This window comes from Dermochelys coriacea, chromosome 2 (genome assembly GCF_009764565.3).
Source record: "Dermochelys coriacea isolate rDerCor1 chromosome 2, rDerCor1.pri.v4, whole genome shotgun sequence".
NCBI lineage: Eukaryota > Metazoa > Chordata > Testudines > Dermochelyidae > Dermochelys > Dermochelys coriacea.
In genome coordinates this window covers 214,824,480-214,842,703 of record NC_050069.1, presented here as the reverse complement: position 1 = coordinate 214,842,703, position 18,224 = coordinate 214,824,480, and the positions used below count along the sequence as shown (strand labels likewise).

The following is an 18,224-nucleotide window of genomic DNA, read 5'->3' as shown; positions in this document are numbered from 1 at the left end:
TGCAACAAAGCCCGTTGCCAATTCTGTCCACATATTTATTCAGGGGACACCATCATAGGGCCTAATCACATCAGCCACGCTATCAGAGGCTCGTTCACCTGCGCATCTACCAATGTGATGTATGCCATCATGTGCCAGCAATGCCCCTCTGCCATGTACATTGGTCAAACTGGACAGTCTCTATGTAAAAGAATAAATGGACACAAATCAGACGTCAAGAATTATAACATTCAAAAACCAGTCGGAGAACACTTCAGTCTCTCCGGTCACTCGATTACGGACCTGAGAGTGGCTATCCTTCAACAAAAAAAAACTTCAAAAACAGACTCCAACAAAAGACTGCTGAATTGGAATTAATTTGCAAACTGGATACAATTAACTTAGGCTTGAATAGAGACTGGGAATGGATGAGTCATTACACAAAGTAAAACTATTTCCCCATGTTATTTCTCCCCCCCACCCCACCCCACCCCACCCCCCACTGTTCCTCAGATGTTCTTGTTAACTGCTGGAAATAGCCTACCTTGCTTGTCACCATGAAAGGTTTTCATCCTTTCCTGCCCCTGCTGCTGGTGATGGCTCATCTTAAGTGATCACTCTCCTTACAGTGTGTATGATAAAACCCATTGTTTCATGTTCTCTGTGTGTGTATATAAATCTCCCCTCTGTATTTTCCACCAAATGCATCCGATGAAGTGAGCTGTAGCTCACGAAAGCTTATGCTCAAATAAATTTGTTAGTCTCTAAGGTGCCACAAGTACTCCTTTTCTTTCTTTGGTGCTTGATGGCTATGGAACCACCTGGAGAGCACTCATTGGGATGAATTTCACCACCAGGTCCCTATATCAACAGAACCCAGAGTTGTATCAAACTCCTATCATATATTTTCTATATACTGAATGCAAATCTACCATGCATTGAAGTGAGACTGCTTGTATGAGTCATAACTAGTCTGGTGTGTATAGGTTGCAGAATGAGCCCTTAGGTGTTTAGTAGGCTTTGAGTGCATGTCTGTGACATGGTAAGAGCAAGTATCACAACAGCAAAGTTTATGTTGTATTTGCTTACTTTAGACTTCAGTGAATGTGGTGGTCATGTTTTGAATTGTCATTTACTGAATTACATGGAAGGCTGAAGAAATCTGTGAAGAAATGTTTGCACTTTTACACTCTTCTGGCCAGAATTAATATAAAATATATCATAGGTTAATGGTTGGAATAATAAAACTGTGGCCAGTGCTGATGTGGGAATAACTTCTATTGTGGTTAAAATGCCTCCATTTAATAAAAATGAGTAAGAATATGGAATACTGTTCCAAGTATTAAATATCATGCACAGAACAAGTGAGGGAGTGTCTTTCTGATGTCAAACTAACTCCCTTTACAAATACAGTGGCTTAGGGATATTGGCTCTTATTTGCACATTCTTGCTAGTTCCCGAGGCTATTTTTATAGTAGTGGTCCATATACCTTTTAACTGATGCCGATGGCTTAGTGCATCACTCATTGTAGAACTAAATTTACCTCTGCTCCCTACACAAATCTGATGATCTTGCTGTTAATTATTATAATCATTGAAATGAGAAACGTTGACTCATTGCATTCAAATTAAAGAAAGCGTTCTGCATATTTAACAAAGGAATACCATGTCACTTCAAACTGCCTCCTCTTTTTAACTTGCTTTGTAATTTGCTTCACTTCGAGTTTTGTGCTTTTTTTAAGAGTGCATCTTGCACAATCATGCCAGTTACAGGTTGTGGTCAATACAAAGTAATTTGAAGCTTTAAAAAAAAATTGGCTAATGGATTGATAATCATCAGTTCAAATCAGTAGTGATAAAGTAGCTACCTAAGATGGATTGCTGGTGTTTTAGCATATGTGAACTGGTACCAATCCCATCTCCAGTGGCAAGTAACTCAGCTGAAAAAAAGATTATAGTTACCCTTGTCAGCAATGTCAGTAGAGATTCCAGAGTAGCAGCCATGTTAGTCTGTATCCACAAAAAGAAAAGGAGGACTTGTGGCACCTTAGAGACAAACACATTTATTTATTATTATATAATTTAAATGTATATAAATTTATATTCCAACACTTAACCAGGTGTGGAAATATTTTTCTTACCATTCATGGTGGCTGTTTGATATTAGGGTTGAAGCATGTTGTCAGAGCCCTGGGGGAAATCTTGCACTGCTGCTCCCTAATCCTTGTGGATTACTGGAAGATATTCGTCTCCAGGACTGCAAATCTGGCTATTTTTGCTTACCCCAGATTAACAAATAAGACTTACCGGTACCTTTCAGCCGTACCTCCCCAGGCTGTGGTCTTCTCAGGCCTCACAATTCAATTAGATATCAGGCTGGGTTAGATTAGTACTTGGATGAGAGCTATCAAGAGCCTATTCTGGTGCTCTATTTGCCAGTGCCAGGGGAGAGGGAAGGGGCACCCTTCTCTTCTCCATCCCATTTCAGAGAACTGGAACCCATGGGGATGCTGGCAAGGATTAGGGCCTGTGCTCCCTAGTAGCACCACGGTTGCCCTTTGTACTGGATCACAAAGAAGGCTCATTGTGTCCACTTCATTCTTTTTTGTGCACTTATGCTGCAAGTAGCCAGCACCCAACCCATAGAGTAATTCAGTTTAAGGGCCATTGTGGTGGTATTTCAGTATGTTACACCTTTTCCCATCAAATATTTACTGTTTCTTCCTTAATGTGGAATAAAATGCATGCCTGGATGTTGATAAACAGGATTTCTCCTAAAACATGTTCCTATGGAAATTGGTAGTTGAAAAGGGAGATAAATCTACATTACTCTTAGAAAGACATGAGAATTGATGCCTTGATGATACCACAAGAAATGATTTGTGACTGTCCCAGCAGTGAAATTGATACTCTGGCAGCTACATCATCTAATTTAGAGTGTTCAGAGAGTGCTGGTGGAAAGTTCCACTGGGGTAGGAAACAGTCATGCTGAAAATCAGGGCCAGACCAGCAGTCTCACTTTACTCAAGCAGGTGGTATTTGGGGAATGTTTAAATTTTTTTTTTTTTAAGGTGAGATTGACTCAGGTGGCAATTTGCACTCTAGTGCTTGCTTTCACTGTGTCGTATTTTATTTCTTCCTGTTCATAATTATTACAAAAGATCACTGAAGTCCTGTGCACCTTGAGAAGCATTTCCCTTTCATGTCTGCTTTTGGCTTTCAAATCTTATTGAAAAAGAAGTGAGACTTAAAAAATAGGGGTTTTTTTTTATAAGGACTTTATCCCAATTGCATATGTATGCCACTGATTTCAGTAGCAATTTCTCTCTGATGAGCAATTTTTAATCTAGATTTTTATTTCATGCAAGGAATTTCAAAAATGGTTGGAAAGGGTGTCCTTGCACAGTGATTGTTTGCTAATCCTCTTTTATTAATATTGTCAGTTAAAGTTCATGCCAGTAATTCACAGATCCTGTATGTAAATAGGTAACCTGGTGAACTGTCACAGCCCAAGTAAGAGAGACAAGGTGGGTGAGATAATAGTTTTTATTGGACCAGCTTCTGTTGGTGAGAGAGACAAGCTTTCGAGCTTCCACAGAGCTCTTCCTCAGGTCTAGGAAAGGTACTCTGAGTGTCACAGCTAAATACAAGGTAGAACACAGATTGTTTATCATAAATAGTTAACCCATATTTCAAAGGACCACTCAAGGTGAGGTGGCCTGTTAACATCCCTGCAGTCATGGAAGCGGTGGGGGGAGGGAAGAAGGCAAGGGAGGAAGAGTGGGGTTGTTTGTGGGTTACAGATTGTTGTAATAAGCCATAAATCCATTTTCTCTATTCAGTCCATGATTTTTAGTGTCTAGCAAAGTTATGAATTTAAGCTCCCAGGTTCGTATTTTGAAAGTGTTTGTGCAGGTTTCCTTTGAGGATGAGGACTGATAGGTCCACTATAGAATGATTGGGTGAACACTTTTCACAAAGCAAAGTTTGTGGTGGTTTTCTTTTATCATTTTCCTGCAGGAGTTCATTCAAGAGCATAGTAATTGTCTGGTTTCACCCACACAGTTGTTGTTCGGGCATTTAGTGCACTGGATGTGGTACACCACATTTGTGATAGGCATCTGTAGGACCCATAGATCTTGAAAGGTGTATTGTGAGAGATGTTGATCATTATAGCATTGAAGATATGTCTGCAAGTTTTGCCTCTGTTGTTCTAGCAGGTCTGGCACTGCTTTTCGCTGTTGTGTCCTAGTCTGTGGGGAGCTTGCTTCTGATGTTGAGCTTGGAGAGGTGGGGAGTTGTTTTGAAGGCCAGAAGAGGGGGTTCAGGAAAGATTTCTTTCAGGATGAGGTCCCCATCAAGTATGGGTTGTAGTTGTTTGACGATACCCTGTATGGGTTCCAGAGTGGGATGGTAGATGACAACTAAGGGTGTGCAGTGAGAGGGGTTTTATTTCTGTATTGAAGCAGGTTCTCTCGGGGTATTTGGATGGCCTATTCCATGATGCTTTCTACTTCTCTGATGGAGTGTTCTTATTTAGTAAAGATGGTTCTGAGTGTTTTAAGGTGTATATCCCAGATGTTCTCCTTGGAGCATATTATGTGGTATCTGAGGGTTTGGCTGTAAATAACAGATTTCTTTGTGCATTGGGGTGGTTACAGGATCTGTGAAGGTAAGTGTGGTGTATAGTTGTTTGTAGGGTTCCATTATTGAAGCTAATCATGGCATCCAGGACATTGATGCTAATGTGGGAGTGTTCCATAGAGAGTTTAATGGACAAGTGATGGTTTCTACCACAACTTCAACAACCAAGTTAATCTACTACAGTTAAGGTAATGCGTAGGAATCTGAGGAATCCTAGGAAAGCACTTGGGGCCAAATCCTGCTGACCTTACTCATGTAGGTATTCCTATTGAAGTCAGCGGGACAACTCGTGTATAAAACAGGATTAGCCCCATATGCATGTGCATGCATTAGTCTGATCTTGTGTCTATCATTAAAACATAATCATAGATATCTATAGATATATAGATATAAATGGTTCAGCCTTGCAGCATTCTACTTGCTGGCTATCTACATAACTTTTTTCAAGGCTAAGGAAATATATTTTTCTCCATTATAAACATCATGCTAAAGCGCAGATGTGTAGATTTTTGTACCTGCACTGGTAAATGTTAATGAGGCGTACAGGAGTATGTGCAAGTAGTGGGATATGGTACAAGGAACTTTGGTCATTTTTCCTCTTTCCCTAACGAAAGTAACTGCTTGAAATTATGTAGAAGGATACCAGAAAGGTGGCTTTCTGAGAGATAAATATGGATGAGGCATAAGATGCTGAGCAGAACAGAACTGACACAATCATGGGGTATTGTAGGTAGCTTGCTGTGCTTCTCTGTGGATATGTAAAGTGCTTTATTTTGCAATGCTGACAAGTATTTTTAAAACAATTCTGTGAATCTTAAAGCAATAACACACTTCAGGAAGTGGGGTTATTCAGGAATAACTGCACTTTGTTGGTGGATGGAGGCATATAGTCTTCTCAGTCTTTGTGCTTTTCCAGATTACAAGAGAAGTCCATATACCTTTTTGTTTACATAGGATATGTGTGGATAGCTTATACTGCAAAGAACTTCACTTTAGGTTTAAAAAAAAAATGTAACACAGCACAATGGACCTGATCCTGTGCCCATTATGCAGTTAAAACTCCCACTGAAATAAGTAGGAGTTTTAGATGTGCTATGAATATAGTACTGGAGTCAGTCATACTTCTTATTTTTCATATTGGGAACCAATTTGCATTCAGAACCAAATGCAGTAATAGCATCGCTTGTCTATCAGTAGGTTATAAACCACTTAGAACCCAGTGGGAGGTTCAGAACTCTTCTGAAATAACTTGGGCATTTTGTAACTCCCCAACAGAGGTTAGTAACAGTGTTAGTAAAGGAAGAGCTCTTACAGATTTTCATTGCTGATTACTTTAATAACCGCTTAGATCTGAATATCTTGGTGGGTTTTTTTATTGTTCCTAAGTGGGTTAATTAAAGATTTTGAAGTTTTTCCTTAATAATTAATTTTAGGCTGCATTTTGCAGCTAAATGAGGATTGTATAATAATACCCTGGAACTAAGAGAATGATCCTGTACATAAGCTTCTCAGAGCTATCTTTTTTTTTAACTTTATTAGTTCAAATATTCTTACAGCATCAACAGTTTATTAGGCATTTGCAAGCAGGAAGGCAAGGTCCCTGCCCCAAAGATATTGTATTGAAATGTAATAAACTTAAATAACTTTTTAATTAGAACCTGTCCCAAAAGATCTTTGTAAAAAGAATGTTTGGTTGGGGGTGTGGTGTGAGAAGAAACAGGAAACACTTAAACAATATTATGTGACTTCAGATCTTGCAATAATCTTTAAAGAAATGCTAAAGTTCAATTTGTAGATTTCTGAAATTCAGAAGGATTTATAAATGTTAATGTTGTAGGTTTTTAATACTATAATACATGATTTTTTTTCCTATTAGGAATGACACTGTATGGAAAGAAATGTAACAGTTTTTTCCGTGTGTCATTTTTCAAATGTTTGTGAAAAAATGTTTCTGAATAATAGCAATGTGTTCCTATTATTATTAATGCTTTGGCAGTTAAAGATGTTTGTTCCCTTTATAATCTTCCTCTCTGTGCAGCCTATAGGAGTGTAGAACTCTGCTGTCAGTAGTAGTGGCTTTAAAAATAGCAGCTTTTTGCTCAGAATTCAGACCTGATGTGAATGGGTGCAACTTTACTGAATTTGTCCCAGGGATTTTTATAGGTCACATGTACAACAATGCAAGTGGAACATCAAGAGTAGGATGGTCAGAAATTAATACTGGTTTGAAGTGCTAAAATGGGAATGCACCCTATTTGGCTTCCAATGGGTATACATAATCCTCCTTCTTTATTTGCCAAAATGGGGACCAAAGAGATGGGTGATGTAACAGGAAAAGCAAATAACTGTAGGGAAAATCTAAAGATGCCTCCCTCTTACTAACAGCTTTGCTGGCAGTCTCAAACTGGAAGTTCTGAATTACTTTCACTTTCTCAAGGTTACGTTTCAGGTAGCACATTTATAGGCTTGGATAAAGAAGACTTAAGTCCCCAGGGCCATCAGTCAGATAATTTGTACTGGGATTACATTGGAATATTTTAAAAATAGACTTCAGCTCTCACACTAAATGTTCTGGCTTCTGAGAGTTTTGACCCTTGCTGTTGTTTTAACATTGGCATTTTCCAGCATGCTTATTGTCTGAACACTTGGGCTCTATATAAAGAATATTAATAGGTCTCCTGATGTCAGTGTTACTGTGGCTATTAATCGTAATTCACGGTTACAGTAGATTAAACAAATGCAATTTAAAATGCACATTTTAGATCGGTACTATAAAATATAAATCCCATTTTTCCCCGACCTGGATCTGTTGGTTTTGATAACATTCTTTAAATAACTTTTCCTGCTAACCAGTTAGCTGCCATGCTAAGATGGAGTCAGTTTGCACCTTCTTTGGAAAAAAATGGCATAGCCAAGAATTTTCTCACCCATATATTTATAAATCTTCTAGTCATCTTCATCTCAGATTTTCTTATGTTTTCTGTTTGAGTCACAATCTTCCTTTGCTTCACACAGCAGGGAAGCTTGTATTTTCTTCTCAAACCAATTTGCTGCCTGACTGTAATTAATAATGGGAATGATGAGGTCTCAGCAGCAACTTAGATTGCTGCATTTCCTTTGTCAGCTTTATCAAGAATATCAGTATTGCTTAAGTTAAGAAATTATTTTGAATTTCAGCTAAGAGAGAATCTGTTGTAATTGCATTCCCTGCCCCCAATCTCCTAGGGAGAACTGGAAGCTCTCCTATTTCTATGTTTTCTTAGCATACTTGAAACTTTTGATGAGTCAGTAAAAGAACTGCAACTGTAGGGCCTAATCCAAATCCCATTGAAGTCATCAGTGGAAAGACTGATTAGCCAAATGAAGTCAATAGAAATACTCTGCTAAAAGCCTCCCATTGACTTCAATGGTCTATGGATCAGGCCCTTAACAAGAAACCATCCTTGACTTTAAACACTGAAGGACAGATCTGTCACTCTTACTCAAGTGAAGTAGTGCCTTACCCTGTGAGTGGTTTTATATTCTTCAGTGAGATGATCTATGGCAGCATTTCTCAAACTAGGGTCCCCGAGGGTACTCCTGGGGGGTCCGTAGGCCCTGCTGATCAATTCTTCCCCATCCTTCCCTCAACATCTCCCCCTCCCTTTATCTCCTGGAGGCTACTGAAGCCAAACCGAGAGATTTTAGGCGCTAAAAGTCCGGTGGCACAGCAGGGCTAAGGTAGGCTCCCTGCCTGCCCTGACTCCGCGCCGCTCTTGGAAACAGTCGGCATGTCCCTGCAGCCCTGGTGAGGGTGCCAGGGGGTCTCCGTATGCTTCCCCCACCCCAAGCACCAACTCCGCAACTCCCATTGGCCGGAAATTGCCTATGGGTAGGGGCAGTGCATGGAGACCCCCTGACCTCCCCACCTAGGAGCCACTGCCAGAGAGATGTGTCGGTCGATTTTTGGGAGCCACCCAAGGGAAGTGTTGCCTGTCCAGAGTCCTCACCCCTGCCCCAGCCCAGAGCTTGCACCCCGTCCCGCACCCAAACTCTCTCCCAGAGCCCCTACCCCTTTGTCAGCTTTATCAAAAATATCAGTATTGCTTAAGTTAGGAAATTATTTTGAATTTTAGCTCAGAGAGAATCTGTTGTAATTGCATTTCCTGTAAGTGTGGCAATGTCTGCCACAGGCCAGATTCTGTTATGGTTCTGGTGAGTAGCACTTTACTCCACTAGCATTTCCATTGACTTCAATGGGACTGTTTTAGAAGTAAGGGGTTCATAATCTGGCCCTTAATGTTCTTTACGACACATTGTCATTCTCTGCGGCTCAGATATGCCTGTTTATCTGATCTGATCCACAGCTCCTGTTGTTCCTTAAAGCCTTTTCTGAAACGGAGCAGACGAAGTTGGCAATGCTCACTGGGATCCTGTTAGGCAATGGAACACTGCCTGTCGCTATATTGACAAGCCTTTTCACTGACAACATTGTCAAAGAAGGTAAATTTTTTGTGTGATGTGTTTTTTATTTTTAACGTTTTTTCTGATTTTAGCTTTAGTAGGTTTGGGGAGAAATGTGTTTTGTAGAACATATGTTAATATTAGAGACAAGGTGGGTGAAGTAATATCTTTTTAATGCGCTAACTTCTGTTGGTGAAAGAGACCAGTTTTTGAACTCCATAGAGCTCTTCAGGTCAATAGTGGGGGTCTCTTATACCCTGGGACCATCACAGCAACAACTACATATATTAATAATGCCTCCCCCCCCCCCAAAAAAAAAAGCTAGCCCTGCACAGCAGAGCGAGACACCTCACACCAACCATCATGGCAGACTCTAAACCAGTGGTTCCCAATCTGTGGGATGTGTCCCTCCTTAAGGAGGCATGGAGGAACATTTGAGGGGGCAAAGTGGGGCCCAGGCCAGCCCTCAGGGAGGGGTTGGGAGGGAGCGCCACCCAGCTCCGCTCTCCCAGAGCCCCAGCCCCAGCCGCAGAGCCAGCTCCAGCTACAGTTCTGGCTGCAGCTGCACTCCTGGCTCCAGCCCCGGCTCCAGCTCCAGCTCCAGCCCTGGCTGCGGCTCTGGCCCCACTCCCAACCACAGCTCCCAGGGGAAGTGGACAAAGTCCATTATGGGTAAGGGGGGACTCATGACATAAAAAGTTTGGGGACCACTGCTTAAACCCTCAAGGTTTAAACCCTGCCTGATCTGTGACTGACATCCCCCTGATTGATGGGCATAACTGATGCCTGTTCTGTCTGGGGAAGAGACACATCCTTGGTAGATAGGTGATTGATATACAAATCCTTCTCTGCAAGGACTCTCAAGTCCTATGGAGATGCAGCTCACCTGGCAGTCAGCATCAGCCAACAGACTTCCTGAACAGGTAACCCATGACCAATCATGAATGGTCCCTGCAGATATGCTATCATTAGTGAACCCCCCATAATACTTGTTTGTTATCAGAGACAATGCCAAGTGTGAGAACTTTTGCTCCAGATGGGGTCTAACTGTAGGATTATTGCCAGATGCTTTCCCCCTTGCAGTGTAAGAGAGACCTTCTCTATGCCTGTCTACTGATTCCCTTGATACCCAGAGTGATTTCCAAGATCAAAAGGTCATTCTTGTAGCTAATATGGGCTGAGGCAGTTTTGGCTGATATACCTATTACAGATGACAATCCGTTCCGGATCCAGCTCCCAGACTGACCAGACCTGATCTCTCAGTCCCATGGCCAGATGCTCTACCCTGACCCATAGTCACTGCATTTTGTAGCATGGCTATTGGCTGTCTGAGTACCATGGACAGGGACTGCTCCCTATAGTTCAAGGAAATCCTGATACAGAGAGAGAAACATCGACCTGAAAAACCTTCTAAATAGAAATGGTTCTCAATAAGGGCAGTCCAACATGGTCTGGACCCTATCTAGGCCCCAATACCAAGATCCTTGACTACTTATTGCATTTTAAAGTAGGCCAATCTTTTGTTCAGCTCTATTAAGGGCACTCTCCGTAACACAGTACATCTCACTGTGTTACCATCTGGCTGGTGTATCTTTTTCCATAAAAAATCATGGCTGCAACATGGAGCAGCCCACTCATCTTTTTTCAAATGCTATGCCTCGGGCTTAGCTGTAGGTCCAACTTCAGGAGAGCAATACTTCAATCACTGTTAGGTACAGCTGAAATTCTTCATTTCCCACCATCCCGGGTGGGTACTACTTCCAGTCAGATCAACACAGACCCATACTCGAAGAGGAAAGAACAGTTACCCTGTATTAACAGTGTTCTTCACGGTGGTGTTAGTGTGGATTCCCGGACCTGCCCGCCATCCCCACTTAGATTCCTCAGCAAACAAAGTCTTCGATACATGAAGGAAGGTCATGGCCACTCTGCCCTTTATGTCCTTGCATGGGAGCACAAAAAAGCACAGTGCACATATGTGACCCCAGTGGACACTCCTATTAAAAAAAAAAATCTGAATGCGCATGAATGAGGCACCTGTGCACCTACAATGGGATTGATAGTGTTACATAACCTTGGACAGCCACGGTAGGGAAAGTAACTGTTCTTTCAATCTTATGGTGCATTGTGATATTTCTTCTGCTTTGGAGACTTAATATTTTTCCAGATGCTTTCTTCCCTCCCGCTCCCCCACAGATTGGTCTGTGAATGTGGATTTCCCATCATAACTCACACACACTGGCAATGTTGTACTTTTTTTTTACACAAAGGTATTTTTTAAAATGAATCTGTGTTCACTGCAAAATATTGCAACTGTTCAAAGCAACTCTGAGTGGAACATGTTCTCCTTTACTGCATGCTAACCCTACTTACGTTTGTTTTCTAAATGCTATAGAAAGAAAGGCCACAGCTGCAGCCCTGCTCTGCCATCACCCACAGCTTTCATGATGGGAATAAATCTAGGAGAAAATCCAAACAAAAGCACTAATCTATGTTTTAGGGTAATGGCCTGTAGTGCTTTTAAATGGCAGCCTTTTTTAGTTACAGGAACACAAGAGGCATCTGAAAACACAAAAGCTTAGAATTTATTTTTACCTTGAACTACAAATGCTAAATTTCAAATTAATGTTGAAGGATATAATTTTTATGCCCTGTGTAAAACCAGAGCAAAAACCCTTACATTATGAACCCATATTCTTAGGCTTTTTAAACTTTTGACAGCTCCTTACTTATTCCTAGTGCTTTTGGTTCTTGGCATATATTTGCCCAAAAACTTGCATGTTTTTTCTGTTGCTTTTTGCAGCCAGTCAGCCTTTTGCTGTTATGCACTATTGATCTGTACCATACAATGAAGTACCATGTGGCCCAAGTAGCTGCTCTGAAGTATCAGACTTTCAGTGGAAAAGATGTGTTTAAAGCAAAATCCTGGTAATAGCTGTGCCGAAAGGCATTGCTGTATGAAAAATCCTTATGGTCACAAAATGGAATGTTTCCCTCTTCTGAGTTTTCTAGAATGTCGTATTCTGTAGTGAGTGGTATGTATATAAACTGTGGATAATGATTTCTAACTGTAAATGACTTGTGTTGTCTTTTATCCAAATTCAGTTATAGATTTGGAATGCATAATTAATTTTTTTAAACTTTGGTAGAGTGAGCTGTGGTTAAAAATGAGCTATTTTGCAGACACATAATCATAGGCATGCATTGTTCTTTAAATCTTGTGTTAGTCGAACACACTCTTTCTCACTGCTGAATAGTCAGAGCTTATGTAACTGTATGTTTGCTTCATGTCAATTTCAGCTTGACACACTAATTTAAAACTAAAATGCAAAGTACAAAGTTTTTTAGGCCTGATCCTGAGGTGTTGAGCATCTGCAGTTCCATTTAGTACTTGTCTCATGCTCATGCCCCACAGCCAACGTTCCACTACATAAGATTGGAAAAACTGCCATAGCAAAGTCAATGAAAATCATGCATGTTATTTCTTTCTCTTTGGGGATGCTTAGGGAATAATCTTTTCAGAAGATCGTTTATGATTCACTACAAATGAAAAGAGAGAAAATGAGCCTCTGTAAATTGGCAAAGAACAACTAAGTCATGCTTGCATCATACCTAGCTATGTCCTATTTTCATTTTAAAACCAGATAATTTTGAGGTGAGGGAGAAGATGATGAATACTTGGGAGCAGGTGGGGCAGCTGTTGTTTATTTTTATGATGTTAGCACTCAGGTGCTGTAGTCGTGTACTAGAACCCCATTGGGCTAGGCATTGTGCAAACACAATAACAACAACAACAAAAGTCATTAAAGTTACCTGTAAAAAACCCTATGCGATTTCAAAGAGAATGCACTCCTACTTTAAGGTATTACGTAAGTGTTTTGAATAGCTACAATCCCATGGTGATTTTGGATACAGGAACACAGAAGAAAAAATAATACATACTATATATTTTTCCTTCACTAAGCAAACCAATTACAAAGGAAGTAGTGTTGTTTGGTTTAACATGATAAAGCACTTACTGTATAACTCTGGAGAGTTTTCATCAAGTTTCTTCCAGTGCGTAATTTAATTTCTTTCAAATTATTTAGACAGTCAAGTATCCTTCTACTTAAACTGATTCCCTATCTAAATCTGTCAAAATTCATGTATTTGTTTTTTATTTTTTTTTAAATCATTGACTGTTCTATACATGAAAACAAGACCAATTCCAAGGAAAACAATTGGGAAAATCTAATTGGTCCAATGCAGATAGAAAAACAGCAGGTTTGAAAGTACTTGTGAACTTTGCAAAGTAATTAAAAAAAAAAGATTGCATTTAAAATAAAAATAATCTAAACACAAACCGTAAATGCTTGTTATCTTTGACAAAGAATCCACAGAACGTACAATCTTGCTTTCTACCTAGATTGTTAAATCTCTCAAGCATTGCTAATTCATTCAAAAAGTTGCTGAAGTGTGTGTTCTTGTTTACTTTATTTTCTTAAATAGGAATTGCGGCATCTTTTGCTGTAAAGCTTTTCAAAGCATGGATGGCAGAGAAAGATGCCAACTCAGTTACCTCCTCTTTAAGAAAAGCCAACTTAGACAATCGATTGCTAGTAAGTATCATATATTTTCTGGGAGTTTTTGTTGTTTGTTTTAGGAAGAGGAGGATATATAAGGCAAATGCTACTTTGTCATAAATGTTAATTCTCACTAATGCTTCCTCCCAAAAAATTGACATATTTTGAATCACAGCAATGATGTTAGAGCTACTGTCCCTGCGTCATTGTTAAAGCATCAGGTCCTGTAATTTTTTTCCAATCCACTTTTGTTTTTCCATAGCAGGAAGACTGAAGAAGATAGTTTAAGAAGCCAGAGAATTAACTAACTTTTATTTGTCACTGTCCACTGAAACTCTGGTAACAGAATATAAATAACCAGTATGTGTGTATTTGAGGATTTTATTTTATTGACAGTTTTTTAGTTGCAGAAAACCATGAGTGAAGCTACAGTAGTTTATGAAATTATTATACTCTTGAAAATGAATTATAACTCTATAATTTAAAATAAAATTTATGAAATAGTGTTGGGGTATCATCATAAAGTGAATACAAGACTAAGCACTTTGGTAGTCAGTGGTTCTAAAATGATAGCTGCAGAACCACTAGGAGCAGTGTGTGGTCAGGCCAATGGCCTTGCAGTTCATGCATATAATTCTTGGATCATAGCAACAGCCTGAAGCATTGAGAATTGTGGGTTCCTGGGAAGAAATAGTAGATTCTTTCTGTCTAATGTGCAGGTCTCTTCTTGCATTTGCCTGAAGACTCTTAGATTCATAGATTATAAAGACAGATTATAAATCTGACTTTCTGCATAACACAGACCAGAGAGTTTGTAGCAGTAATTCCTGCTTCTAGCCCAATGTGCAACTAAACTAGAGCATATTTTTCTGTAAAGACATCAAATCTTGATTTTAAAAAGTCCAAGTGATGAAAAATTTACCATATCTCTTGGTAATCTGTTCCAATAACTAATTACCCGCATAATTTAAAAAAAATCTTTATATATTATTTCCAGTTTGAACATTGCTATCTTAAACTTTTAGCAACTGGATAATGTATAATGCTATTGTCTACTAGATTAAAAGGCTTCAGTATCAGATGATATCTCCTGTGTAGGTACTTGTAGACCAAGATAGATAAGTAAATAGAGTGTGCTCCTTTAGTGTCTGTTGTAAGGCCTGTTATCCAGATCATGAATCATTCTTTCAGACACGGGAACTGGTGTGTAAATAACTGCCATCCCGTCCCTGACAAGATGATGTGCTAGTTGTAGTAGCAGACTTGAGAATTGTCATTTTTGTTTTTGTTTTTTTTCATGGGTGGATTCTCATAATTCACTGGTCTGCTATTGCTGTGAATTGTATGGGTTGAATGATGCCACACTTGTGAATGAGTTATTTTAATGGTGTCCTGTCTATTTAATGCAATAATTTTCCTTATATCTGGATGGCTCTCAGAAATATTCTTATTTGCTTTTGTGCAGTATATGGTAAATAACACACCTGATATATTCTCTCAAAATGTAAATATATAGAAATGCTCTGTGGTCACAGTCACTGATCTGAGCATGATGGCTTTATGGTCTATGTTTTGAAATATTATCTTAAACTCAAGGTTTTTTCATGAATATGCAGACTTAATATTAATTTGTAAATTACTTGTCTTTGTATATAACCTGAAGAGTTGTAGTTTTTTCTCTGTTACCAACCATCTCCAAAACAAGCCTATATAAAAATTAATGTGGTTTCTCCACTGAAAATGCAAACATTAATTTTCTTTTAAGTCCATTGCCTGTTACGTTTCTTCATCTTCAATTTGAGGTCCCTATGTTAATTTTTAACCAGTTCTCCTTCCTTACCATAAGCATTCTTGTAGTTTATTTAACAGAAAGCATTCTCTGCCTCCTAGGAACTATTTCCAGCCAACCGGCAGAATGTGGAGCATTTTGCTAAGTACTTCACTGATGCACGGCTAAAAGAGCTCTCAGATTTCCTCCGAGTCCAGCAGTCGTAAAGAACTTCAAAAAGAACTACAGGAACGTCTGTCTCAGGAATGTCCAATTAAAGAGGTGGGGAGAGGTTTATTTTTCTATTCATACTGTTACTCAATTAGGAAAAGACTTAAATGAACAGTGACTATAGGGAAATATGTGTACACCCCCGGGCTTTCTCTACCCATCTTAGAATTATTTAATTTACTTCTTATTTAATTCTGCACAAAAACATAATCACAGGACTTCTGTGTTGTCAAGAATGGTGCTAGAATTATTTTAGTTTTACATTGTACATAAAGACTTGAAAAATGAACAAGTTTTACTCAATAAGGCATTTTAAGGAAAAAACATGCCTTTCTTACATGATTGCAGTTAATTCCACTTTTTTTTCCTGTTATAATCCTTACCTTAGTGTATTTATAGTTCAGAATTTTATCTAACTATACAAACTATTGTGGGAAGTTTCTTTCTTCCACCAGGTAGTGCTTTACGTAAAAGAGGAAATGAAGAGAAACGATCTGCCAGAGCCTGCAGTGATTGGACTCCTGTGGACCTGTATAATGAATGTCGTTGAATGGAATAAGAAGGAAGAGCTGGTTGCAGAACAAGCACTTAAACATCTAAAGGTGTGTATGTGTGTGCGTGTGCCAAGATTGTAAACAAGAAAATACTCCAGAGGTGTCAGTAAACTTTTTTTTTTTGATGTTTAAATCAGGAAGGCATAGAACCTGGTGTGACATTGATATTAAGTATTAGAACAACATCTTGCATATATGAGGAATAATGCCCTGTGCCTGCTATATGGTGACTGTCATCGCTTTTGGCCAAAGTACTGAGGAACATAAGGTGACCTCATAAGGATACAAACACTTGACAATGTGGCTGAAAAGTATTCAGAGGCATTTAAAAAAAAAAAAACCACCAACAATATTATGGCTAGTACTTCCCACCTGAATTGTCTTTTAAGACGAGCGTATTTTGAATGATGGTTTGGAAATTGCTGAACTTCAAGTTTTCATGTATGATAACATGGATCTGTGCTCTGCACACAATGCCTCTCACCTTTCCAAATCTCTAATATTGATTGCCCACTACTGCTGTCCCTTCATCAGTTCCTTATCCTAAGGTTTGTGTTCAGCATATGCAAAGCTTGGGGTCCTGCATCTCACATAGGTTCTGCACCTTGCATGCTGGTCATGGAGCCTTTTCCAGCTGTGGGACCAGATGGGAATAAAAACTCAACACAATTCTCTTCCAGCAGGAAGATGCATTTTGGAGTTCCAGCAGTGACTTTATTTAACACTCTGGGGTGGTGATTGGTTTAATCACTTAGTTCATAGTTGTAGCATTGCATCTATGAGGTCAGTTTTTTTTTTTTTTTTTTTAAAAACATAGGGTGTAGTATTAATAATGCAGCTCGTGTATTAAGGGACAGCTTTCAGAATATTAACACTGGAAAGAGAAATAAATAGACAAGTTGTTTTTCAGTACATTGTGATATACAAATATTGTTGTCTTGTAATCCAGTCCTGCAAAATTTACTCTCGGAAGAAGTCCTTACTTATGTGAGTTCTATTGAGACCAGTGGGATCTCATGCCTGTATAAAGGTTGCAGACTTGGCCTGTTGATATGTACATTGACCTAAACCCATTGTCTCAACCCAGAACAGCACACTGTCTGTCCATGCTGGAAGAAGAACAGGAGGCCATGGCCGTAGTTTGTTTAAGCTACAGCTTTATTCACTTAAAATATCTGGGAGTACCCGGCAACAAATAGTACAGTATAGTACAGGAAAGATGGGGGCCGGCTCCCCGCTGTTCCAGACAATATGCTTGGCTGCCTTCTCACCTCCCTCTTCAGGTTTCCAGAATGTCCGATTCTTTCCTTCCTTTTTTTCTTTTTTTAAGTGAGGTGAACAATATTTGCACTCTGTGTCCATTCCCAGTCTGCCAAAGAGTGTACAAGGAGTGTCAGCCGGTCCCATAGCTTGCCTCTCCTTCCATGCCAGCTCAGGTTTGCCTCACTCCGTAGGCCCAGATGTGAACTGTCCAATACCTTGGAGGCTCCAACTGGCTGCCCAGTATACAAAGTCCACTCCACCGCTCAGTTGGCCTGTCTGCTTGATTCTGAAAGTGGAAATACAAGAAAATAAGCCCTGATTCTTTACCTGAGGGATCTCGTACATCCTGTATGCCTTTGAATGTTATCGGCCAATTGCATGAATCACTTTGGCTCTTGGCCTTAGCAGGGCTGTAGCTGTTGCAGCCCCTATCCAGAAAGAGTGGGAACCAAATTCTTGCATTGGTAACCCAAGGTTTGTAAGCCCCTTTTTTAAAACTGTAACCAATTGGTATGTTGTGAGGTGGCCTTCCATCATCATGAATAAAGAGGGGCCCCTCTTCAATGGGTCTCTGTGCTGTATAAGTCCTTAAAACCCTTACTGGGCAAATCCTTGCCTTGGCCAGCTCCTGTAGCATTATGGACTCATTATTGCCTCCCTCCACTCCCACAGATCGGTTTTTGAGAACCTCAGGGTTAAGAAGACTGATTGCTTTTCCCACTGAAATCCCTCCACTCAAAAGCCCTTCCTGAAGTATCCCTCGCTGACCCAGCCACTAGT

At 39.7% G+C, this 18,224-nt stretch overlaps 1 protein-coding gene across 1 annotated transcript in view; it reads left to right on the top strand.

The window, feature by feature from the left end:
- The window catches only part of BZW2 (basic leucine zipper and W2 domains 2), a 73,008-nt gene that overhangs the window by 39,850 nt on the left and 14,934 nt on the right, over positions 1–18,224 (top strand). The window contains 5 exon segments of the mRNA XM_043509223.1: positions 8,970–9,105; positions 13,555–13,664; positions 15,519–15,616; positions 15,618–15,678; positions 16,083–16,229. Coding sequence (XP_043365158.1) covers positions 8,970–9,105; positions 13,555–13,664; positions 15,519–15,616; positions 15,618–15,678; positions 16,083–16,229 — 552 coding nt within the window.